A 27,566-nucleotide genomic window follows, 5' to 3' on the forward strand; every position below is an offset into this window, starting at 1 on the left:
GCAAAATTAAAATCTTGTCAAGTCACTACTTTTCCCCGTGTCTCTGGCAGCATTTTAATAAAAACAACACGTCTTTTGAGACTATCCATGAGTCGACCCATTTTTTGTCATCTTCATAAGAATGGAATTGTTGCTCAGCCAGGCCATGTGCCATCGATCAAAACAAATGATAATCGGAAGAGGCAATGCCTGGTGAATATGGTGGGTGGGGCGTTCCCATTTAAGCGTTTCCAAGTAAGTTTTCACCGTATTGCCGATTAGGCGAAAAATGGATAAATAGCCGTGACTATGAAAAAAAAATACCATTTTAAAGTAAATTTAATTAGCTAATACACTAACCTAAAGGATTTTGTTAAAATTAATTATTTAACTTTTTGCAAAAACAATGAAAAAGCTTTTGTAAATATGTCCGCTATTTTGTTAATAAATTTTTTTATACTTTTAAATTAGGTTCATGGACGTGTTATAATAACAAAAAACTTCAATTGGTATGTTTCAGAATGTTACAGCGGTTGTGAAACGTGGCATAAATGAAGAGAGAAAAAAAGTCTACTTCATCTGCTCAATGCGCTTCAATTAATTTATATTTTATCATAGAATTTTTTTTATGTTTTCTTAAACTACATATAAAATGTCAAAGTTTCAAATAAAAATATTGTATAGTTTTCTCAAAAAAAATTCCTGAAGTTCACATTGATTTTTTGCAGTCTATATGAGGATGCTTTCAAATGTTTCGAAACTATTGTGTGATCAACTTTTAATGTTTCTGCAAGTTCAGCTAGCGTCTGACATTCCAATTCTTCATCTTCAAACTGTTTCAGTACACCAGAGCGTTCTTTATCTTCAATATCAAAATCATTGTTTTTGAAGAGTCTAAACCAATCTCTATATGTTGTTTGTGACAGAGCATGGTCGCCGTAAGTCTCAACAAGATGTGTGCTTCACCTGCTGATTTCTTTTGAATAAAGTGGTGCAGTAAAATTCCCCGCAATTACTCTTTTTTCGGCACAAAATTCGACATATTTAACACTGAAAAAAAGTAGTTTACGCTTCGGCGATATTACATACACTGAATTTCAAGCTTGCTTATAGGTAGTTATTCTTTATAGATGTGTTACCATCTTAAACTACACATTTGCAGTTCTGTTAATGCCGTCTGTTGCAAATCATCAAGAACAATCAATGTCCCATTAATTTCCAGTAAATGATTAAATATTTCCTTTTGTCTGTGTTTGGAAAATAATGTGCTGGGCCTTGGCATGCTCCAACATACTAAACCGTACCATGCTACACTTTGCCTTGTCATGCCTTAGACTCTTAGACAAATGAGCCACCAGCTTACAATTATAGTCTATATTGTACTAGCGCAGCCAATCAAAATGACTTGATTTAATAAACAGATTCTGGTTGACTGCACTGCTATGTGATTTTTTGGATATGTTTGTGCTGGTAATTTCAAAAAAATACTTGTGTCCCCGCTAGTTATAAGGTTTTGACAATCTGAAAGAATATTGAATCAAACACATTGAAACTATATTTTATTGTTAAGTTTTAAATTAACAATAAATAAATATACCATTTACAATATAGCAATATAGAAATAGAAATATTGATATGACAGTCAGTAACAATGAGTTTTACTAATTAGAAATTGCTAGATATAAAAAAAATAATTAATGACTAATATTGCATGATGACGTATACATAAATTAAATGTATGCCATTTTTTAAGAGACTAGTAAATACACATCTAATGCACTTATTTTTATTTAAAAAGAAGTGACAAAGTTGCGGTAGAATTTTTGAATAATATGATTTTTTTTTATACCAACGCCATAGCCTGAAGAAAAATAAAAAATAAATTGTTCAGGGAAAAAATTAATTACATTAAAACTGAAAAAAGAAAAAAGTGCTTTCTTGTTTTCTTTCATTTTCCATTACTCTGAACATTCAGAAAGTTTTGCCTGACAATCCAATTTTTACCTCAAAACCCACGGAGTCTTTTGTCATATAAAATATATTTTTCTTCCATATTATTATAAACAAATTTTTTAGTATTTGAAATTTCCTGAAATTATATAAATATTTTTTATGATGTGTGACGGAAAAGAATTTTAAGGATACTATGTAGTTAAAACTAGTAATTTTAAATAATTACACTGTAGATGGGTATTTACTAGATCATTTTTGACTCGTTTACATGAAACATTTATACACTGATGGCATTTTAATTTTCTAAGTTACAATATCACATTTTAAAGAGTTTTCTAACATATTAAATATATATATTTGTCTACTAGAAAGAATTTGATTTAAATTTTAAACAATTTAAAACTTGAATCAAATTCAACTTCATGTTAATCTATATGTCTATAATTTATATTTTCTATAAATTATATTTTACAAAATAAACAGAAAAATTATTTGTAAATGGAAGGGGCGAGAATATAGAAATTGATTGTTTTAATTGTTCCACATTTATATGTATACAGGGCGTTTCTTTAACATTGCGAAAAACAGTGATTCCATGCCAAAGAGTAAGGGAGCCCTCTATATACCTTATTTCCAAAAATGTCTGCTATCAAAGTTGCACTCTCTTAAAAAGGGATGTTAAAATTCAGTTTTTATTTTGTCAATTAGAGAATAAACGTAGAAGAATGCAATGTAGGATACTACTTTATATTTTATCAAAGTTTTTCCTCATCAATATATTTAATCAATTGTGACCTTAGAAACAGGTTGAACGTTGCAACCCTTAATGGTTTTTTCATTGTATTTTTTTACAAAATAAAAAATTTGCATTTAAAAAATGGCATTAAAATTTTGATTCAGAAACTTTTATAACTAGCATTTTTTTGCACTAAAATGTTCCATATTTTAGTAAATAACGTACATATGCATTACAAAAACCAGATTGTGTACAGATTTCCTTCTAAATAATTATTCATCAAAGATTTGGGAAACTACGACATTGCTTATTAAAATGGTAAACAGAGTGAGTTGTGCAATATGCATGTTTATGGTCTTGCTAATGGAATGCATCAGCAGGAAATTTTAAAAAACGTACTGCTGAAAATGGGCACTATCAAACAGTTACTCCTCAAATGGAAGAACAGGTAACCCTACGACAAGCACGAGAAAGATTGCTACACATTAAATATTATGCATGGAGTGGCTCTGTGGGGATGGATGCAAGAAAGAATATAGCACAATAGCTTTCAAAGGGGCATAATCCTGATAGCAAACAATTTAGGAAATAAGTTTATATGGCAGTCTCTCTTACCTTTTGGTAAGGAATCATTTCTTAAAGTTTTCTACAATATTTAAAAAACCTGTATCTTTGACTACTTGAAAAGAACAAATAATCAAGACCAAATGTATTATGCTTGGTATAAAAAAAAAATGTAATGTATACTTTGTTTATAACTTTCTTATTTGTAGTTCATAAGGGAGTTTTATAATTGTTGTAGTTTTTGTGTTCACGTAAACACTTAAAAAAAATATCAGGTAATTTCATAGGCTAGCACATCTTGTTTTCAGCATCGTTGAGAAAACTTTAAAATTTACTACAATCCACAACAGTATTTTATTTTCGTTTCGTATATACTTTTTTTATATAGTAGAACTCTTGAAATAAGTACAGCGCTGAACATTAAAAAGTTTCTAATCTAAACTGTTTTTGCTACTTTATAAAACAGGTTTTTATCAATTTTGTATTTTAAACCCCCTTTAAACATATTAGTTTGAAAACTTTTTCAGTCCGCAGCAGTAGGTAGTTAATATTATGAAATTTTAGACATTGGTTTTGAAGTAAAAAGTAAAACATATTCATTATATTTGATTTTTCAGTATTAAAAAATATGTAAAATCATAACTATTTGACTAAAAAATTACAGGGTGATTCAGAACTTATCATAAAAAAAAAATTCTGGATGTACAGGGGACCCTTACAAATACAATTTTGTAAAGAAAAAATCAAAAAGGGCAGTTCGAAAATGATTTAAAAATACACTTCTGCACGGTACTGGAAACTGGTCCACTGTAAAACCTGACCTTGCACAATGCGACTGGCATGGCGGTGTGATAAAAACGGACAAAAACTTTCGCATGGAAAGAAATATGTAAATAGAATTTTATCGCACCTATTTTATATCGGCAAATTCAACTGCTTTTGCCTTTATTAATTAATAAAATTAATTTGTGTTTTTAAATAATAAAATCATTTGACATACCCGATGTTACAACAATTGTTCAAAATTTTATCCACCAAGGTGTAAACACATTTGGGTCCGTTGTACTCAGTTTCTATGAACTAACACAAATGTTGTCTTGTTTCACCCATAAATTAAAATGATATCCATCAACTCCGAGTACACGCAAACCATTTTTGACACTAACTACTAAAAACCTATTGTAAACACCACAGATAACAGATAAATATCGCAACGACGATTGCAAAATCCGATTTCAGTATTCGGAGTTGCTGAGGCCACGTGACGAGTGACGCTAGAGACTACAGTTGTCCAGCTATGTAGTGGTTGAATGTACTATAACTTCAATATTTTTTTTTCTCGGAAACTATAAGGATTTTACAAAATTTTTTTTACGATATCAATTCCATTTTTCATGCTGCATCTATTCCCAAATTTTTTTAGATAAGTTGTGAATCGCCCTGTATAGAATGTAAACAAAAACTTTTTTTGCATACCTACACTTTACACTGCTATTTCGCAAATCCTGCAAAATTACGTAGCTGAAACTTGACTTCTAATTTTTACTTAAATTTGGTTATTTTAATGAGTATAAATCTAAAATTTTATTCTTAACTTTATTAATACTGGTTTTTATTATCTATAAGATGACATCATATATGAAGTTTACTTTACTATATGTGAATATGAAAATAATATCTTTAGATAGATTCCTATTTCCTATGTCTAGTGAAAGTAAAAAATACATCAAATAGGTACTAATATTTCCTAGAATCTGGAAGAGATCTGTTTCACAATTGTGATACCTAAATTTTTACTTCTAATAACTCCATATACAAATAATTTTTGCAAGGACACTGTATCTAATAATCCTGCCCTAAAGATCACGTCAGTTCATACTGCTTCCTATGCAGTGAATTCATTTCGTTCTGTTGATTACTTTTAACGACAATGGGAATCGTAACACTACTCTGATAATTTCTCGGAGGTCCCCTATACACAGACTGTTGTTGGTGTTGTGCCAAGACTTGCTCCCTAGCCTCTTTGTATTGCTGATATTGCATCGTGTGGTGGTTCATAAGCTGTTGCTGCAGGAGCTCTCCATTCGTATAAACAGATTTGGCGACAGCTACAGGTGGTCCATAGAATTTATGTGTCGGAGAGTATGTTGCAGGTTGTTCGTAAGGAATGTGTTTTGGGGAACTGTTGACATAGGTTTTTATAGGGCTCCCATGTTGGTTGTAACTTGGGTATTGTCTAGGTGGTGGTTGGTAGGTTGGTTGACTGGTATACATGGGGCTGATTGCTTGATATTGCATGGCAGAAGGGTAAGCTATTTGGTGGGAAGGACTTTGGGAGATGTAGTTGGCATTGTTGTAATTCACTTGTCTGTAGGCTACTTGAGTGATGCCGTATGATTGGTGGATTACGCTTTGAGGGATCTGGAACAAATTTAAAATTAGGTAAGTAACTATGCCTCTCAAGATATGTTATTTAAACTCAAAATTTTGAAGACTAAAGACTTGTAGTCATTACTAATACTACAACTTCCTACTGGAGTTTTATACACATTACAGAATTAAAAATCCTACATTTTAATGGAAATATTTTTCAATATTGTTTTAGTACATGAACCGGTGACAAAAACCATGCATTTGACTTTTTGGTCAATTATTTCTTCGATCGACTTTTGAAATAAAATTCTAGTAAATAAATTCTTTTAACCAATTTTTCAATACTGTTTTAGCAGTAGAAACAGATCAAGTTAATCTTATTATAGGTACCTTATTCAATTCATTATTGGTAACACCAACAATTACTTAGTCTAACTTTGTACACAAAATTCTAAATCCTAATGGAAAAATATTTATTCCCTTGGGTTTAAAAATTCGTCTGTATAATTTTTCAGATACTTATTTTTTTGTTTTTAAATAATTGTATTTTAATTTTGTATTAGGTTAATGTTGTAGAACATAAAGCGTTAACTTCGAAATATTCCTCACACAAATGCATCAAAGGCGGGCTACCACAATACGCCTAAGCAGCTCTACAAGCAGAAAAAAAAAATGCCAAAATCACCGATCTTCCGAAAAATGTCATCGACCTTTCGAAAACTCTACCGTCGAGCCACCAGGACGACAGCGAGTAGGCGTAGCCACCAGACCAGGCAAGAATGCAAACGTCGCGGGCCGAAACGAAGTGTCACTGAACCAATCCATGCAATCACTGCAGCAACTGTTCTACCGGGATCCACACTGCCGGCGATTGAACGCGCACCCACGACAATTGCAGTCTTGTTATTTCTCAGCTAAAAAATACACAAACCTCGAGCTCTAACGCTCTCCGTCAGCTCTACGCTGCACCAAGCTTTAAAAAAAGCCTCATATGACAGGCACTCCAAAAGGATCCCGTACATAATGAATTAAAAAACAGTGAATCAAAGACTGTGATTTACAGATACCAGGGTATCAGACCCGAACCAAGTGCATGCAGGCTGACACAAAAGTCCGAACCCCGGATCAAATTAGTGAAGTGCTCCAATTCGCCGATTCGGCCGATCTGGGCATATTGAACTCAGAACGATGGCGGAGGATGGGAAATCTCACTTCCCCTCGATGATGGACGTAAGACCGCACATCAAGAGGGAGAGGAACGAAATGCCAGGGCCCCCGATCAGGCGTCCAACGCACTGACACCGGAGCTGAAGAGGGACCCTGGACAACTCGATCCTTCCCGTCCCATCATACGGGTCTTGAACCCAATGATGATGCTCAGGGGAAAAGCTGACCGGTCTCAACAGCCGGGACCAACCCAGGAGGCAACCAACACACCTCCACGACATGGCGCTTATCGTGGGGCCATGTTGCGGGACGAAATTGAAGCTAGCCATTAAATTATTAAGTGTTCTCTGTAATGATATTTCCTAATGTCTATCCCCTGAAATCAGCAATTTTTTTTCACTCTAAGAAAAATTGCAAGGGTATTGTACTTTAACTGCTTAAAAATAATACATTTTAAATTCCGTCTTCCGTCGCAAACATACAGGAAAAATTCTGATGTAAGAAGTAAACAAAAATGTTTCCATTAGGGACTGGTAGTCTATAAAAGTACAAACGGAAGTCATATTATTATTGAATTGAAGTATGAAAATATTGGTTCTAAGAGCTAAAATAATATTGAAAATCTGATTAAAAAAATGTGTTGCAGAATTTCAGCATTAATCCAAAAGTTGTTAAAGTTTTAATGAAAATTAAAAATCACACTAAATCCCTATAAATTTATAAAAAATTATAATATACAAATATATAAAAAATATTATAACTACTGGAAGTCGAATGATACATCATTTGGAAGGTATTAGTAGGTATTCTCTTTACTGTGATATGAAAAAAATAAATCCTATAATTAAAAAAAATGGTCTCCCTAAATTTAGTAAATGAATAATTTTAACACATGCTTTTTCCTCCGATCTATTTCTCCTGGAAAAATAAAGTTGCAGCACTGACTTCATCACGGATGGTTTACGAATTTCGACGATTTATTTATTTTTTTAATTTATTCGTTGGAATATCCTATATAGAACGGAATTATAAAGCATGACTCTTGTAACAAATTATATTAATAAATTATTCAACATTTGTGGATGACAGAAGGCGAACAAAATTGGAATTTGATTATGTACTAACATGTATTATTCTGCATCTGTTAACATAACTCGTCACCATTTTGCTTTTTCTCACATAGAATAACTAAAACAATTGAATACAACAAGCACAAAGAGAAGTTTCGCTGCTAAAATTATAAGGGTAATGTAACAAAAACTCCCTAATAATTAATTTCATTCCACGAACCAGTGGCGTGCGATGATCCCCTTTTTCGAAAATAATGCCTACATCATCCAGTGATTTTAAATGTCGATTGTATTTTTGAATAAAAACAGCTCAAGTTGTTGCTATAACTTTCTTATATCAAATCAAATCATTTATTGGTGTCGATATATTATGTACCTATTTATATGTTTACACAAGTCAAAGAAAGGGAAACATGATAGATATAACATTAAAGCAATATTACACAACCTTCCTAACAAGTAAAAAACACATTCAGATAAATATGACGTAAACAGCATAAAAAATAAATACTACGAACATTTATTATAGGTAGGTATATCTAAAAACTGGTCAACAAAGAACTTATCAAAATTGTAAAACGTTTTTTTCTTAAGATATTTTCTAATTCTGGCCTTAAAACAGTCTGAATTTAGTGATCGAATCACAGATGGAAGTCTATTAAAGAATTTAATGCGAAAATAATTTGTGCCATATCTAGATTTCGCTAATCTATGATATTTTGGCCTAATATTATCTCTCTTCTATGGTGGGAATGTAAATTTTCTTATCGAACAAATCTATTCTGATTATTTTTAATATAAATGATGTATTCCAATACACTGATTGTAAGAATATTTAGCAGTTTGAAGTGCTCCTGACAATCATCTTTGTATTTTATTCCAGCCATTCTAATACATAGAGACTACACGATTCAAATTACGCAGTAGGAAAATATTCTTAGATAAAAGTGCGGATAAGTTATTAACATATTGTCCCCAACTCAATTTAGTGTCAAGGTGAACTCCAAGAAATTTAATTTTATTCGAGTTATCGCAAGTATTAATATGGCGAAGTGTAAAAAGCAAAAATTAAGTTTTGTCAATATTTAAGTTCATTCTATAGCAATAATAAACCAGTCCTTTGTCAGCGGCAGTGCATCCACTGAACCTCTTGAGAGTTCTTAAGTTATTATTTGACTTTAAAGCGATAGTATTATCGGCAAATAAAAAAAAATCAATAGATATAGGTACATCACAATTTGGGAAATCATTGATATAGATAAGAAATAGAATAGGGCCCAATACTGAGCCTTGAGGAACTCTATGAACTATTTCCGTTAGGTATGAAGAACAAGAATTATAAAAAACATACCGAGTTTTGTCCGATAGATAAGACTCCAATGACAAATAAATCGTAGTTAACTGATTAATAGCCAAAGTTGTTGACCTTTTGTTCATAAAACCGTATTGACTAGAATGGAATAAATTATTGTTTTCAAAATAAACTGCAATTTACGTTTTTAAGGCCGTTTCGAAAACCTTTGCCAGAACGGGAACAAAAGACGTTGATATTATAAATTCGGGATTAAATTCATTCATACTTTTGTTTATTTTTTTTATACGAAAATGTTATACCTACTTGGAAAATTTCAATGCATACAAAAAAGTAATTGCTGTTTATTGTTTTTGTTTTATTATACCTACTTAAATTCGTACGTATGTAAAAAGGTTATTTTGGTTATAAACTCATGTCAACCAATGGTCTCGCACTATCATTCCTTATTATTACGCCAGTGGTGGAGCATTTATATTGTAAATACATAATAAAATCTAAAAAAGGCTGTTTGTTTTATTTAGACTACTTATATGGTTCAAAGAGATTTCTGTATCAGTTTATAAAGCAATTTTTATTTTTCCCTTGAAACTGAAAATTGTTATTCAGAAGCAATCGTAAATTGGAAGGTGCAAGTCATAATGCTCATCCACATTTCAGCGTCCTATCCGCCGCCGCCGTAAAATTATTTCCGCCGACTTTTCCAAACAAAAAAAAGCTTTTATTGACAATTGCCTCTCAGGGGTAGAATTCACAAAAAACATCAAACGCCGACTAGAGTTGACATATTTATGACCTACCTGGGAGACATAAGCCCTATCAGGAGGTCTCGGCATTTCTCTTGCCACCTCTGCCGATCTCACGCCGTCCGCTCGCAGCATGGTCTGCGGCCGACGTTTAGGGGTGGCCGGGAGGGAGCTGGACCCCGCACTGGCTGTTTCCCAGTCTTTCAGGAGAGCCCTCAATCGAGCTGCTTCAGCGGCTTTTTCAGTCTCGCTTTCAGAATTGTAATCTGGTCCCTGAAATGGCCAACAAAAAGGTAAATGCATGTCAGGGGATGGAAGTAATTATTATAGAAATAATATAATAAGTGGTGCCCGGCCAGTTTGGAGACATGACGCAAATGACAGAGGTAGACCTAGGAAAATAGGTACGGGTGATTTATAATTCTTTTTTATTGAGATTTAGTTATTTCTTTGTTATTCAAATTTTCCAATGGGCAAAACGTAGAAGTAAATGTAAAAAGCAATGCGACAATCCTTGTTGTGAATTTCGATAATATAGTAAATGTAACGAAAAATTTCTAGATTCATTAAGTCGTTTGACCTTCAAAATTTAAAAATTTTTGCCTGCGCCGCTCTTTTTTTCTTTATTGCCCACCTAGTAACACAACCACGGACCTCACCTATTCACAATGTCACGAGCCGTCACTGCTACTACGTATCTTATAGGTTTTCATATACAGGGTGTAACGGATGCTGATGGCCAAACTTCAGGGGGTTATTATACAAGTAATTTTCAACAATAAAAGTATTACAAGATTTTTTTGAAAAGTTGATAGTTGATGCCCTTTTATTTAAAATTTTTTGATTTCAAAAAATTTTGTGCCTTTTTTCATAAACACAAAAATATCTGTTATTCTTACAGCCACATTAAATTTAGACATACCACCGGAAAGAGCGTTAAATTTACTACAAGACGAGCATATATGACTGTTTAAAAAATCTTCTATACCAGATGCTGTAAAAAGTTAAATGTAATAATTATGAAGTGAGCAAAATTAGTGGTAGGTATCTCGTTATTGGCAATAACGCCAAAAATTTGTCAATGAGGATGTGTTTTTTCTTCAGCAAAAACTACTGTATTTAGTAAGCTTTTCAGCGATATATCAACTTTTGAGTTTGCTATTTTTTTCTGGCAACAATATCAAGGGCAAAGGTAATAAAATCGTTTGGCGTTACCACCAATAAGGAGATACCACTAATTTTGCTCATTTCACAATTATTACATTTAACTTTTTACAGACCTGGTATAGAAGATTCTTTAAACACTCATATATGCTCGTCTTGTAGTAAATCTAACGCTCTTTCCGGTGGTATGTCTAAATTTGATGTGGCTGTAAGAATAACAGAGATATTTTTGTTTTTATGGAAAAAGGCACAAAATTTTTTGAAATCAAAAATGTTAAATAAAAGAGCAACTATCAACTTTTCGAAAAAATCTTGTAATACTTTTTTTGTTGAAAATTACTTGCATAGTAACCCCCTGAAGCATCCGTTACACTGTATATATTTTTATCATAAATAGATATTTGATGTCGATGGTATCTTACAACGTATCGCCATGGACGTAGCTACAACATTTGGTTGGGGTGGGCCTAGAACTGCAAGCCTATGGAGGCCTCTATAAAAAAGCTCTTGCAATCAGCGACTTCCTCATATCTGAACAAACACGTTTTCATTTCATTCTAATAGATCTTTTTTTCTAGAGTGTTTTCACGGGCTTTCTAGGGTGGGCCATGCATACCCCTGCCCCCTAGCTACGCGCATGCGTATCGCTGGACTTGTAATTAAAAATACTATCTGATGTATCTAAAATATACGAGCCCAGTCAAAAATTGTTATATCTCCGGTCAAACCGGATGCTGACCAAATATAGGTATACGGGATACGTCATAATAATGAAGTTTTTTTTATTGTATTTTTTTCCTAAAATGCTTCCCTGAGGAGATACATGGTGTTAATGTATCCTAAAAATATATACAGGGTGTCTGGTAAGTATATGGCATACTCTCGGGAGTGTATATAGGGGAGGTCAAAATAACCCTAGTTTGTCATAAAAAAATCCTAAAGTGCTCCTTAAAGTAGATACAGAGCCCCAAAAGGGTACCCAGTTATCTACCATTTCGGCTCTAACTTTTGAACCGAAGTGTATAATTTGATGAAATTTTAATATTTTATGTAGGCCATAAAGGCTCATAAAATCATGCTACACTAGATGTTTTACACTATCAGGGAAGTCAGGAACTGACTTGCTACCACACTCGTTGAGCCAAAATTTTGATAGGTATTATTTTATACAGCTGAAAACTGAATTTTTAAATACTTTTGCCATTCCTCTTTAAAAAAGGTACTCTACATTCGTTTCGATAAAATTAGCCGTTTTTGAAGAAACTAAGTTTTTGTATAACGTTTTTGTATCACGGTTAAACATTGACTTTCGAAATTTATTTAATTATCAATTTTATTAACATAAGCTGTTTAAACACAATAACTAAGAATAATTTCAAAACTTGTAGGTACATTATACCAAACACACTTTGTTTAATCAACATTGTGTAATCAACTAACGTAGACTTAATTTCTGACAAATGTCTACCCCACTGCCTTTAATGAGAATTTGATAGCGTTTTTACAGTGTCAAATGCTTAAAAGTTAAAAAAGTATTGTTGTTTTTTCTTGGCTATGCATCGGTTATTAATTAATTGATAATTGTTGATATTTTCTAAGGTGGTGTCGGATACCAGATTTTATCTAAGGAATAGACAACATGCATGAAAATTTAATCTTTTTTAGAACTGGTTGAATAGAATCTCTTGAAAAATTACACCATTCAGCGATCGCATTATCTCGAGCGTAGGCGTAACGGTTTGTCATTATTCAATGTAAACGAATCATTGATATTGGTGACGTCAAGACTTTGGGATTTCGTTACCAGGACCAATCGTGCATTGTTGGATTGCCTAAGTTCGGCGGTCACGCGTGGCTTTTAAACATTTATGAAGACTGTATCTTCAGAATAGCGTGGGCATCTCATGACTTGAGTTATAGAATAAATCGGCTTTAAACAACTAAAGTGCAATACGATTCTTTCCGAGTATCTATATCTTAATTGCAATTTTCCAAAATATTATTAGTTAAATTAATTAAATATATCACAATGACACCGAATAAGACTTATCCTAACAAATTTTGTGTTCATTTCTATACTATAAATAAAATTTCTTAACGTTTTAGAAGTTTTTCAGTAAATCTACTGTTTTAAAACACATAAAATGTTATCTCTGATGTACTTTCAAAGTTACATTGAGTTTGGGAACTTGAAATATAGAGAAGTAGAACATATAAGAGATGAGGAAGTTAGAAAGATACGGGAGGAAAATCCAGTTCGAGAACATCCTAACGTTCCGACCGAAAATAGCCAGTGTATTTGACGTTGACAAATCTCAATACCCTGAATTCGAAAAAAAGTAATCATCATCCGTATAAAGTAGGTATGTCTTGTCAATTACTCAACAGAGGACAGATTTTGATATGCGAACTGAGCTTTGTAAGTGTGCGATTAACAAACTATAAGATAAATTTAGAGTTTTTAGGGGATATCTATTAATTTATTTTTTTCTCGATTATTTTACGAAGCAGAGATGTGAACGCAGGCAACCGAAAGAGCACGTTTAAGAAGTGTTCGCCTACATCCTCTTTTTGAAGTAAATCCTAGAATTCCTCCTTAAATTCGTGGAAATCCTTAGTAGATCCTACTACATCCCAGTAATTTATCGTAGATCCCAATACCTACATCTGATATATTTTTACTTGCACTTAGCAACATCTGAGGTTTATACAGTTTGTCGCATAATTAGACTGCTAAACTTCATCACTACGTACAGGGTGATTCACTATATTTTGACCCCCCATTAACTTCTTTGTTCTAAGAGTTATGAAAAAATGTGAAATACAAAAGTTGCACGACTTTTTATGAATTTTTCAAAAATGATAGTAGAAAAACAAACAAAGTCCAAACAAAATGGCAGCGGATGTTAACTTTGTTAATTTAAATGGAACACCCTGTATATTTTTACATATTTGGATAGAACGTTCTCTGTCGAGTATAGTCATATAGGGATTGTTGGGTCCATCTCTAACAATAAGCGAGATAATATTAAAAAACGAAAAGAAGGTTTTTCATTAAGAAAATAAAACATCTTGTAATTGTTAGACCTCTTTCAGGCATCTATGCGTTTTTTCCAATTACGTAAGAATTTACAGGTTTTGTTATAATCTATTTTGACATATCGGACATTGATACGGTCCAAAATGCGTATAGGTATTTAACTAAATCTCACTAATTAGGCCGTGAAAGGCCTAATTACTCATGGACAATATTATATGGTAGGCTATGACAGTGACAAGAATGTCATGACAACATTGTTATTGTATGACAGTTTGTATTATTATTTAATTAATCCATTTTAAAATGGGTTACACAGAAGCTGAAAAGTTTGAAATATTTTCTGTTTATGTAAGAAATAATAAAAATAAAAAAGCTGCAAGAAGGGAATATATGGCATTATATCCGAATCGCCCAATACTAAGCCAAAACACATTTTTGTATATATATCGGCATGTGAGAGATAATAAAACCTTTAATAGAAGAAAACGTATCACTGGGGCTTCGAGAATGAATAACTTGATGTTCTAATTTATTTTGAAGGTATGTATGCTTTATATTTTTTTTCCACGGTCGGGAGTAGAAATCAGTTTCTATGACATCAAAATTAAAACAGAAGTAGTCGATTATTCCCAAGGGAGTATAATGCTCCCAAGGGAGTATAATGCTCCCAAGGGAGTTTACATTATGGAGAACGTTTTTCATGCAAAAAAAAAGATAACATTGAAATTATTTATTGACATTTAAATTAAATGTTACATATGTACAATTTTCAAAATTAATATTAGAAGGAATATTACTTTCGCTTGCATTTACAGTTTTTGTGATTGCGCTAGTAGTGGTACCTACTAAAACCTAATTAGCAATTTTGGTCTTATTTTCAATGGAGTTCTCGACATAACCCTCAGCGACTGTCGTTGATTTCCAACCAGCATGACGCTTTATTGTCGTGATATCCACACCAGCATCTGCCAGTAATGTCGCTGAAGATCTTCGTAAGCAGTGACCAGTATAACATGCAGCATCAGGTAATTTTAAATACGAAGCTACTACACTCGGAATTTTTCCCATGGTATTCTTGCCAACTGGCTGCGAACTACATTTTCCTGCTTTGTAGTACAAAAAAAGGCGCTTATGCTTGACGTGGGGAGGACGAAGGGACAGGTATTTTCGAAACAATTCAAGCATATTTCCCACATCGGTAACCACAAAGGTTCGTGGAATCTTTGTCTTAGTGTTTGGAATTTTTACAATCAAGGAAGAGCCTACATCCTCAATATCATCTACAGTTAAATTGACTAGTTCATCAGTTCGACAAGCTCCGGCAATCCCCAGAATTAATCCAACCTATAAAAAATCAAAATACTTAATAATTGAAATACCTAACAACAAAAGTAATCTTACCTTAATCATTAAGAATTCTTTGTCATCTGCACTTGATAGAAAACGGTCGATTTCACCCTTTGTCAATATTTTCGATTTTTTCGCTTGATATCCGTCACCGGTTCTTTTCAAAAATGCGATCAGCTTGGGGAATTTGCTTATATCTATGTTGTCGTAAATTATCAAGCATGACTTAACCATAGAATATTGCGCCCATAATGTGGAAGACTTGTAATTCTTTGCATTTTCACTGAAGTATGCCAACAAAACATTCTCGCTGTATACTTGAACATTTTTCTCGGCGCACCACTTTTTGAACCGATTGTAGGCTATATCGTATAAAGATCTTGACTTCGTAGGCAGCAAATTGCTTATTGCAATATTTGCAGCCTCCACAATCTCTTCCGACTCACAATTATTCATTGTGCACTAAACAAACTTTAAACTAAACCAAACTAGCACCTTAATTTGACAATTCTTTTTGTTTGTTTATTTTGTAGTTATGACAATAACTCAACGACTACTAAATAAATGCTCAAATCCGAATACAATAATTCTGGTGCTACTTACTTCATAATGACAAAATATGTGTTTTTAAGTTAATGAGACCGTGGAAAAAATAGTATATACCATTCGGGAGAGTTGCTATTTTGTCCTCGGTGCATTGTAGCCCTCGGGCTTCAAATTGCACCTCTGCCAAAATAACGCATTTCTCTCCCTTATAGTATAATGTACTATTTTTTGTTGTAAATACCCATTGAAAGTTAATTTTGTTATAGAACAAGGCATCTATTATTTATTTTGAGAGCCTTTTTAAAATGATGAAACATTGTTTTAGAAAATTCAGAAAATAGTTTACGAGTAGCATCACATGAGCTTGGAAAAAGTTATTCAAAAATTCAAAGATCATTAAAAAAGAATCACTATAGACCTTACAAGTTGTTACCTGTGCAGAAGCTTACAGAAGATCACAAGCGCAAACGATTAGAATTTTGTCAGCTAATGCTCCAGAGATTAGATGAGAATCCTGATATATTTAAACACATAATGTGGACATTTTCCACAGCAGGCGTTTTTAATAGGAGAAATAAACATTCGTGGGAGAACAAAAATCAACGACAAAGAAAAGTTGCCCAAATTAAGAAATCCGGTAGAAAGTCAATAAAAGTTTGGTGCGGCATTTTCCAAAATAAAATTGTAGGGCCCATATTTTTTTACCACAACCTAACAGGAGAAACATATCTACAATTTATTCTTCCGGAGGTAGAACAACAATTTTCTCAGAGGGAATAATTTGGCAACAGGACGGTGCGCCTCCACACAATGTCTTAGAAGTTCGGGAGCATTTAAATGGCCAATTTGACATTTGGATCGGTAAAAATTGACCCATTCCATGACCACCAAATAGTCCCGATTTAGCACCCTTAGATACATTTTTGTGGGCATTTTTAAAGGACAAAGTTAATAATAATTTTAATAACAGCGCCCAAATGATTAGAAATACAATTTCTATTTTGAACTGTTTAAATAATTTAATAAGAAGATATAAGTGTATTAAATAATGGAGGCCATTTCGAGGAATATTTGTAATTTAAGTATTATATAGTTGTTAGCTATAGCTAATTGTCGTTGTGATTTTAATATTATAAATTATTATTGTTTTTCTCCATACCCTATTTTAATTCCTATATCTCAATTTTTTACTTCTGTGTTACCCACTTTTATGAAATAATAATACGAAATGTCAAACAGTAATAATGTTGTCATGACATTATCTGTCAGGTCCTACCACATAGCATTGTCCATCAGTAATTAGGCCTCTCACGGCCTAACTAGTGAGATTTAGTTAGAATACCTATACGCATTTTGGACCATATCAATGTTCGATATGTCAAAATATATTATAACAAAACCTGTAAATTCTTACGTAATTGGAAAAAACGCATAAATGCCTGAAAGAGGTCTAACAATTACAAGATCCTTCTTTCTTCTTTTCTTTTGGTTTTTTAATATTATCTCGCTTATTGTTAGACATGGACCCAACAAACCCTATATGTCTATACTCGGCAGAGAACGTTCTATCCAAATATGTAAAAATATACGGGATATTCCATTTAAATTAACAAAGTTAACATCTGCTGCCATTTTGTTTGGACTTAATTTGTTTTTCTACTATAATTTTCGAAAAATTCATAAAAAGTCGTGCAACTTTTGTATTTCACAATTTTTCGTAACTCTTAGAACAAAGAAGTTAATGGGGGGTCAAAATATAGTGAATCACCCTGTACATGTTCAAGACACGAACAAGACCTAATAAACATAGGCCGCAAGAGTGCACAATTAAAGTCCTATGGCTCCTAAGCTCCTTTAGAAAGCATCTTTAGATCTGTGTTTATTAAAGTTCTTTTCTTGTGACGTGAAACTAGTAATAAAATTTAGGCTAATGAGACACCTTATTTGTGATTCTTATTCATATTTTCATGGTGTGATGTAACTTTTGATTATAATGGAAAACTGTAGGTTTGATCAAAGTTCAACATGAGAACTTTTCTTTTGTTAAAAAATAATTAAACTTCTTGACGTAACATGAAAAAAAACTATGCACCGAATTTATTATTATTAGAATTTTTTCTTCTTATTTTTGAACACAGAATCTAGTGATCCAGTTTAGGAGGCCTAATTATGTTACACGTTATTCATAGCATTATTATTAAATAAATGAAGTGTGTATAGCTTTTCTTAAAGTTTTATAAAAACAAAAACCAACAAAACAAAATAAAAATATAGTCAATAAAATAAATATGCACAGTATGTCCAATATTTATTACTGATAATGCATCTGTGAAACTGAACAATGTTCATGTTGTAACAACCGAAGTATTAATTTATAAATCTTTCTAAGGCCTTCTGGATTAACTATTTTATTTGTAATTTTTTTTCCAGCCGAATTTTTTCCTCAATGTACAAACAATTTATAATGCCATCGAATAGACCATAAAAAGAGATTTATAACTTGACTAAACACATCTCGTCCACGATATGAGCAGATCAAGAAGTGAGTCCACAGTAGGAGTGACAAACATAGGAGACCAGTGGGTTCAGAAAGAGAATGAGCTTCGGTACTAGCCTGGATGGACCTCTTTTGTTGTTGCACAGGTTGTTCAAAATTGTATACAATTATACCAGTACTACCACTAAAATTCTCAGAGATAGAAGGAATAGTTAAATTTAGGATACCGGGTGATTCAGTTTGGCATTCGCGGCACTGTATCTCTTTTATTTTAACAAATAGCTATAACAAACCCTATATATTTTTAAATCGCCGCTCAAACTCTATCAAATGACATTATTAGATCCTCACCATGGTAACATAGGTATGTCAAAATTGCTATAGTCAGCTGTTTTTGTTCAAATGGCACACTATATATTTTTTTATCAATTCTGGAAGATTTTTTTTTTCTGCTATATAAGGAAGTCTATAGTTTCATTAGAAATATTGCTAGAAAAACAGCAAAAAAGATGCACCCTACTTTTCGTAGCTTTATTCTGAAAAATGATAGCCAGCTGCGAAAACAAGTTACTATGTTTTTTAAAGTAACATATTTTATTTTTAATACGATAATAATATAACAATTTAAAACAATACTTATTTCAAATGTTCAAAATGACCTCCATTTGTTTCCAAACACAGAATAGCTCTGTATATCACTCCCTCCCTACAATCACATTCTAGTGTTTCTTCATTTAATCTCCGACATTCTACGTTTATTCTGTTTTTAAGGTCGTCAATATCATTTAAAGGCGAAGAGTAAACTTTTTCTTTTAGGTAATGCCAAAGAAAGAAATCTATAGGAATGAGATCCGAAGATCTATAGCAGGCCATTTAACATCTTTATCGAATGTTCTTCATCTCTTACCCTTCTGGGTTTAAAAACTCTTCTTTTATTTTGAAAACCAAACGCTGCAAAATTCCTGGCCAACTTTCCGAAAAGCCTGGCAGCTTTAGCGTTCTTTCAGCACTCTCCATAAATTAAAATCATATCTAGCTTTTCTTGGTTACTATAAGTATTCATGTTATAGTAATAATAATTAGTTATAGATAGAATGGGTATGTACAAAATGTCAATTATTTTGAAAAACCGTTATTTAGAAACGTCAAAATTCAGTTGTTTCCTCAGCTGGCTATCATTTTTCAGAATAAAGCTACTGAAAGTAGGGTTCATCATTTTTGCTGTTTTTCTAGCAATATTTCTAATGAAACTATAGACTTTTCTATATAGCTGAATGCAGAAAAAAAAATCTTCCAGAATTGATAAAAAAATATATAGTGTGCCATTTGAACAAAAACAATTGACTATAGCAATTTTAACATATGTTACCATGAAGACGATCTAACAATGTCATTTTATAGAGGTTGAGCGGCGATTTAAAAATATACAGGGTGTCCCATTTTAATGTCCCACCCCAAATATCTCGAAACCCGAGCAGAATGAGGAAAAATGTTTTAGACAAAAGTTATAGGGTTCGGAGGGGGACATACGATGGTGACCTTGAAAATGACCTTGAAGTCGATTTTCAAGGTCAAACGAGGGTCAACTTCGATTTTTCAAATGAAAACCCCTATTTTTTATTGCAGGATCGTATTCTACGGAAAAAAATACAAACTTTTTGCAGGAAACTTTTTTTCGAAAATGCATTTTTTTCCGAGTTTTTCACGAATTTCGTTCGTCATGTTGTTTGAAGTGTCAGATGGATCCTGGCTGGGATTCATGCATTACTCGCTGCCTGAGTCTTTAATGCTCGAGAGCAGGGCAACGGAACTTATCAAATTATCAAATTTTTTAATTGTTCGGTACGATCCAATAATCAGCATTACTGCGAGAGCGAAGAGACCGAGCGAGAACGTGCCATCGCGCAACTCCCGGGCCCCTACCGCATGTTCGAAGACGCTTGAAGATTACATGAGCAGGGAGCTGCGGCAGGAGAGGCTCGCTACCCCATCTGCCCCTACCGATCGCGCTGCTGCTGGAAAATAGAAAAACAGAAAATAACACAAACTTGACAAATCAAATCAACACACATGAGACTGCTAGAGTTCTCTGAGGAGAGGAACGGGGGCGTGCGTTCCCCTCGATTTTTTGGCAGCAATTTTATCCTTGTCTTGAACTGTTCCTCTCACACCTTTGATTTTATCAGGTGAAAATTGTTTACAGCTATTCAAAATAATAGAGAAACAAACGCGCCCCCTCTTCACTTTGTCCAGACGATCCTTATGTGTGTTAATTCGGAGAGTTGAAATTTCGCTGTTCCGGATTAGTTACACAACCATCGAGTACTAGTGTTTCTAGTGAAATAATACCCCAGTCTGTCCTAGTGGTCAATAGGATCCATCTGACACTTCAAACAACATGACGAACGAAATTCGTGAAAAACTCGGAAACAAATGCATTTTCGAAAAAAAGTTTCCTGCAAAAAGTTTGTATTTTTTTCCGTAGAATACGATCCTACAATAAAAAATAGGGGTTTTCATTTGAAAAATCGAAGTTGACCCTCGTTTGACCTTGAAAATCGACTTCAAGGTCATTTTCAAGGTCACCATCGTATGTCCCCCTCCGAACCCTATAACTTTTGTCTAAAACATTTTTCCTCATTCTGCTCGGGTTTCGAGATATTTGGGGTGGGACATTAAAATGGGACACCCTGTATAGGGTTTGTTATAATTATTTGATAGAACAAAAGAGATACGAGGCCGCGAATATCAAACTGAATCACCCGGTATACTAATTTCTTGAAAAAAGAAACCGAAAATATATTTCTTAGTTTTGGAAAATGAGTAACTGTCTGATTTTTATTTTATTGTTTTCTGGGTTTATTGAAAAAGCTATGTGAAAAAATAAAATAAATTTCAGTCATTTTTGCCCCTATATGTATTTCATTGCGACGTTTTGTCTCTCATCGACCATCGTCAGCATAATACTATTAAATGCAAATTTAATTAATATTATCGCATCGTAATACTGTTGGTATTACATTTCGTCCTGGAAAACCCATGGTCAAAGCAAATTTGTTATCGTTACTTTTATTTTTTTATTTATATATTTTTTTTTGTAATTATTAATAGGGTGTCCGCAAATTTCACCGACAACGTTTGACTGCATATTCATGACAATAAATAAATACGATCTAAGAAAAAAAAGTTACATAAAAAATTGTTGGTTTTTGAGTTACAGGTCTTCAAAGTTGTCGAAAATAAAACTAATATAATTAATAACTTCATAACCCTTTTACCGATTGTGTTAAAATTTGGTACATTTATTTTGGACTATTAGGCGTATTATTTCTTAAAGCTTTATTCAAATCGATATACTGAGTGATAGTTTTCTCTGGTTACCTCGCCCTATTGGCAGTCAAAACTTTTACAGTGGTGGTATTTTTTGTAAACGGGCATCAACATTGATTGGTGGTTTGGAAGGGTGATTGCTGTGGTTATCAGGTTATGTCATTATTCTCGTGTTTCTTGAGGATAATCTTCACTCAACATATGTAAATTATGAAAAGTAAACGTGCGCTGGGATCTAAATCTTCAAGTTATTGAGAAGGAGTTAAATGAAATGGCCGGATATGTTGCTGTTTTAAAGTTGTAAATATTAGTTTTACATACATTTAACTGTCTTGATACACTGCAGACACTTCCTCTTGGCACATTTTCGATAACATTAAGAATGTCTTCTTCTACTTCACGTGGCAACTGACGAGAATAACTGGCCTTTACGGTTTGTTTTTTAAAAGAATCATAGTCTCGTAATCTTTTGTTAATCGAAGCGAACGTAGTATGGTGAAGCGTTCGACAATTCGGGAATCTTTCACTGTATAATATTGCAGCAGTTCGACAGTTTATCCAGTGGCGTAACTATGGTTGCGCAATGCTGCGCAATGGCTCGCGCTAAAAAACGCACTCCTATGAACCATAAGAGTAACTAAATAAGAGGCTTTTATTGGATAGGGCGGATCGAACATGCATTCACTGAGGCCATCTTACGTTGTTGTAGCAAAACATTGTCCTTTATGGAAATTGTTAAACAGAAATCTGCAAACACAGATCGAATCTGTATTTCCAAGCTTTCAATCAACAGAAATAGAAAGCGTTGACTGAAATATTTCAATAACGTAGAATGTTGGAGGTTTGAGGTTATAGTTTATCTTCAGTTCAGGTAGGTTGCCGCGTTTTATGCATTAATAAATTTGTTTTGTTTTAGATTAATGTAATAAGGGATTTATTGAATTAGTCATCTGAACTGCCTTACTACTATATTTTTATTCAAAATGAGTTTACCTGGTAGAACTACACGTCAATGTTGTGCTCCAAATTGCAAAAGCACTTACTATATGAATGTTTGTAATGCGTCCTATAGAAATAAAAGTTTTTTCAAGATTACAAAAGACAGACAATTACTGTGGATAGAATCAGTTCGAAAATTATGTAAATCAGACTTTGCTCCGACAAACACAGATCATTATTTTTGTGAAGACCATTTTGAGTTAAAATGTTTTAAAAGTGATAGGAATAGTCTCAACAGAAATGCTGCGCCGACATTATTTTTAAGATCAACTACAACTTCATATATTAATTGTAATAATATCACCTTGGAATCTTCGGATAGTATCCAATATTCAGCAAAACAATTTGTTAAAGTAACATTATAGAATTTTCAGAGTACGAGCTGCCAAACTTCAAATTCGGATGATTTTTCACCTCCACCTTTTAAAAAACCGAAATACATATATTCAAAATTGTTATTTCCTACAAGCGCTACTGCGAGCACTAAGGCCATTACTGAGATTACTGATAAGAAGTTGAATGAAGCGGAATCAAATACTGGTCATGTAAACTATGGATGTTAAGAGAATATCTCAACTTTCAAATAAACATAAAAAAATGTATTATCTAGTTTGTCAACAGAAAATTCAGATTTTGAAATTAAAAAGGAAACTATTAAAATGTAAAAGTAATTTGGCTCATGTTCGTAGTATCACCTAATCTAATTTATTTGCAAAATTAAGTCGATATCTTGATCCAATAGGAGTAAAATTTATTGAGTCACAAATTAAAAATTTAAAAAAAATGACCTATCTATAATTCAGAAAATAAAGCACTTGCTTTAGCGATTTACAAACGTGGATCAAGGTGCTACAGGTTTTTACAAAAAATTTTTGTGCTGCCCTCTAAATTTTCCATAAGGAAATATTTAGGCCAAATACCTTTAAATGTTGGGATAAATGAAAAATTGTTACGTAAATTATCAGAACATGTTAGTAAAATGATTACAAGAGATAAAGTTTGTTGTTTAGTATTTGATGAAATAGCTCTGTCTGTTGGTCTAAATTATGACACTTGTAAAGATCAAGTAACGGGATATGTCGATCTTGGGTCCCTGGGTAGACAAAATGAGGTAGCAAATCATGCTCTAGTGTTTTTGGTACAAGATATTAGTAAACATTGGAAGCAACCTATCGTGAATTATTTCACAAAATATGTTATAAAAACAAAGGACCTACAAATTTTGTTAACTGAAATAATTTCAGCATTGCAGTGTTGTGGATTAAAAATAATTTGTACAGTTTGTGATCAAGGTTCCACTAACAGATCAGCTATCAGACAGTTAGTTTCTGAGTCATCAAATTGGATTTATTTTTTTAATGTTAATGGCGAGGAAATTAATCCCATTTTTGACGTTCCTCATTTGCTTAAAAAGACCAGAAATGCTTTATATAACAATAATATTAAATTTTCGCATAATAAAACAGCAAAATTCAACCGCATAGTAAAATGTTATGAAATTGATAAATCTAGACGCTTCCAAGGTTTACGAAAGATACATGACCATTATTTCGAATTAAATCGTAGTAATGTTAAAATGGAAGTAAAAATTCCAGCACAAACGTTAAATGCATCTGTAGCTCATGAAGTTGAGGCAATGGTGGGTAATCCCACTACTGGCATACCTGCTGAGGCTATTCATACAGCAGAGTTTGCGAATGATATTAATGATCTTCTTGATAGTTTAAATTCTCGTATCATTCAGCTAAAGAATTGCAGTTCTTTAAAGTCATCTATTACTAAGAAATCAGCACATATTACATTTTGAAATGATATGTTGGAAGAAATTCAGTCTTGGCAATTTTAGTCTCATAAAGACAACAAAGTAAAAAATGTACATCCCGTAAAAAAGTGTTAAAACATAATTAAAGTGTTTCAGAAGTAATGGGTCATGGAACAGCTGTTAATGGTTCACGTTAATTTTAATTGTTAATTTCAACTATTAGTAGCTGTTTGTGATATATTACTTATGAAATACTTTTTTATTCTGTGTATTTTATTACATTTAAATTTACCGCCATTATGATGCAGCGACATCTATTAGATAGTAAAAATTAGAGGTTACTCTAATTGTGTTTTCCTATGCAGTTTCCTTAATTATTTTATGGTCTGTGTGTGTCGTTTCACTACACATCAGCTACAGATGGCGTACTCTGCCGCTGCTGCCGGCAAAAGACACAGAAAAAAAACCTCTTATTTAGTTACTCTTATGCAATGAACGACGAATTAGCGGAGACAGTCGAACGCGGAGCGGACATCGTCGCGCTCTCCTATCGCGCCCCTCAACCCTTCGGTAGACGTAGAGTTAAAGTTTTGGCAACAGAGACACAAAAAGCCTCAAGATTTAATATTCAACAACTAGTTAATACGTTTTCTATTATTAAGGCCCGGAAAGTGCAATTTTAATAATTGATCTGTGATTAGAATAAAGCTTTGTTTAAGTTAATATTCCGACTGTTACAATAATGTCTTACACCGTATCATCATTTGGTTACGTACCATGGAAACGTGGAATTGTCACAACTGATAAAATGTCAAATCATGATAAAATCTGTATTTTCTTGTTCTAAATATTAAACTAACACAAACATAACATTTGGTTATTTCGCGTGATTTTGTTTTGCTTTGTCTTTAAAAGTACAATTATTTTGATTTTCACTGTGATAGGATGAAGGTTTATTTTTATTTGTGATAGAATGGAGTTTTACTTTTATTTGTATGGTTTTTATTTATTTTTTATTGTTTTTTATATTTATCGAAATAAAATTATTACAGTACGTACACACATGGACGTTTATTTTTAATTTATTTTATTTTTGGAATTTCTTGCTACGCCACTGAGTTTATCCTGCACCCTCCCAATATTAAATGCATGTCGGCAAGCTCATTGAATGAATACTCCATGTTTAATAAAACGATATTAATAAAAAATTTCCTCCTAAATAAACTAATGGAACGAATTTAGAAAACCAGTAAAATCAATTAATATTAAAATAAAAGTAAAATAACAATACGCTGCCACTTAGAGCAAATGACAATAATGACCTTACCTCATAGCCACAGCAATCAACATTTTGTTTTCATTGCCTACTTTCAAGTTATTAAAAAATTAATACTTATATCTTAACGAAATATTAGAATAAAAGCTACAAATATTGAAGAAAAAGGATCAAGTCATTCCATACCACTTATAAGTTTTATCTTATTGTAAGTTATGTGTCGTAGTTTACAACTTATCTTTGAATATAAAATAGAAAAAAGGCAAGTATCAATATCTTTGGGGAAAAAATAAAACTTCCCGTGAGTTTTCCAGTTTGAAGCATCACTAAACTGTATCATATATTATTATACATCATTGGACTCGAAACAAAATAAATAATATATTGTTTACTTGGTTTTCAAGAGTTTTGAGAAAATAACAAACTATTTTACCCACGTACCTACTCAAATTAATATTCAAAATATTACGAAACAAGCAGTCAAATTTTAACAATAATGATATCAGATTTTTGTACTTACATTTTGAATCTTTTCCTCTAACATTTTAAAAAAGTCTTGTTGGCTAGAAGAAATTTCTCTGAAAATTACAATCATATCATAAAATCTGTAGGAGCCGGTTTCTACTACTTACGCTTGGGCAAGTAAGGGTCCACCAAAGGGCTTAACTTTTATTGTTTTTCTTTGTTCACAGTCTTCTATATTTTCTGAGTTTTCAGATTCGGTCTCCACGCCGTCCTCTTCTTCCGATTCGGGCTTTTCTGGAGTAACTGAAATGTAAATAAAATAAAATACAGTCGGTCCCACATGAAAATGTAAATGTAATATTTACAAAAGGTAAAAGCAAAATTGATTCAGCAGTGTTTGAATATACTGCACAGTGGACATTACCTATCAAATGAATAAAATGCAATAAATTTAGTTTTTTTATGACAACATCTATAAGAAATTTTTTTTCTAGCTCTGTTTTTTTAGCTGAGTTATCTTGGAAAACCCCTTTATTTTATTTTTTTCCACCATTGACCGGGGTTGAAAATAAAATTAGTGTCACTTATTGTTATTATATACCTCAAACTAACTTATATAAAAAAATTCAGGCAAGTTGACCAAATTGCGATTTAAAGGCTCATTTAACTGGACTATAAATATTTATGTGTAAATAAATGCAAAGTAATATTCCGAAATTTAATACCTCAATGGAGCCTAGAAATTATAAAGCAAATTCTGAAAAGTGTGGTGCATGTGTGAAATTTACGTACCAATATGTTTACTGTTATCAGAACAATTGCCTTCTTACATACATTTGCGTACGGTTAAATTAGTAATAAATAAAATAAATGAGATGTTTGCTCCATAAGTGATAACAATTAATAGCGCGAGACTTCCTGGACTCGTTATTGTCTGCAGTTTAGTCTATCTGGTCTGTGCTAACAATTAATTGTTGACAGAACAGCCAATGGGGGTCTGTGTTTCCTGCACATTAAAAGTAAAATAAGGATTGTATACACATTAACGAATCTTGCATTGCGTCAACCTATTGGCTGTTTTGCAGTTGTAGATATTTTGGACTTAAATCACAAATACTCAGTTAATAGGTACTCTAATAGGGTACGCTAATAGGTTAATAGGTTAATAGGTTAATAGGCCAGATACTCAAAATAATCAATTAAAAAAAATCAATTGGACAGAATTTTAATGTATAAACAT

The 27,566-nt window shown here is 32.7% G+C and overlaps 1 protein-coding gene across 1 annotated transcript in view; it reads right to left on the reverse strand.

Moving 5' to 3' along the window:
- Positions 1-5,095: 5,095 nt before the first annotated feature.
- LOC108906490 (suppressor of zyg-1 protein 20-like) overlaps positions 5,096-27,566 on the reverse strand; it is a 31,051-nt gene continuing 8,580 nt past the window's right edge. Inside the window, exons 2-5 of the mRNA XM_018709765.1 lie at positions 26,494-26,629; positions 26,382-26,439; positions 9,955-10,173; positions 5,096-5,653 (exon numbers count right to left, since the gene is read on the reverse strand). Of these exons, the coding sequence (XP_018565281.1) occupies positions 5,096-5,653; positions 9,955-10,173; positions 26,382-26,439; positions 26,494-26,629 (971 nt within the window). The remainder of the gene's footprint in view (positions 5,654-9,954; positions 10,174-26,381; positions 26,440-26,493; positions 26,630-27,566) is intronic.

The sequence above is a fragment of the Anoplophora glabripennis genome, unplaced genomic scaffold (genome assembly GCF_000390285.2).
Source record: "Anoplophora glabripennis isolate ALB-LARVAE unplaced genomic scaffold, Agla_2.0 scaffold192, whole genome shotgun sequence".
Lineage (NCBI taxonomy): Eukaryota > Metazoa > Arthropoda > Insecta > Coleoptera > Cerambycidae > Anoplophora > Anoplophora glabripennis.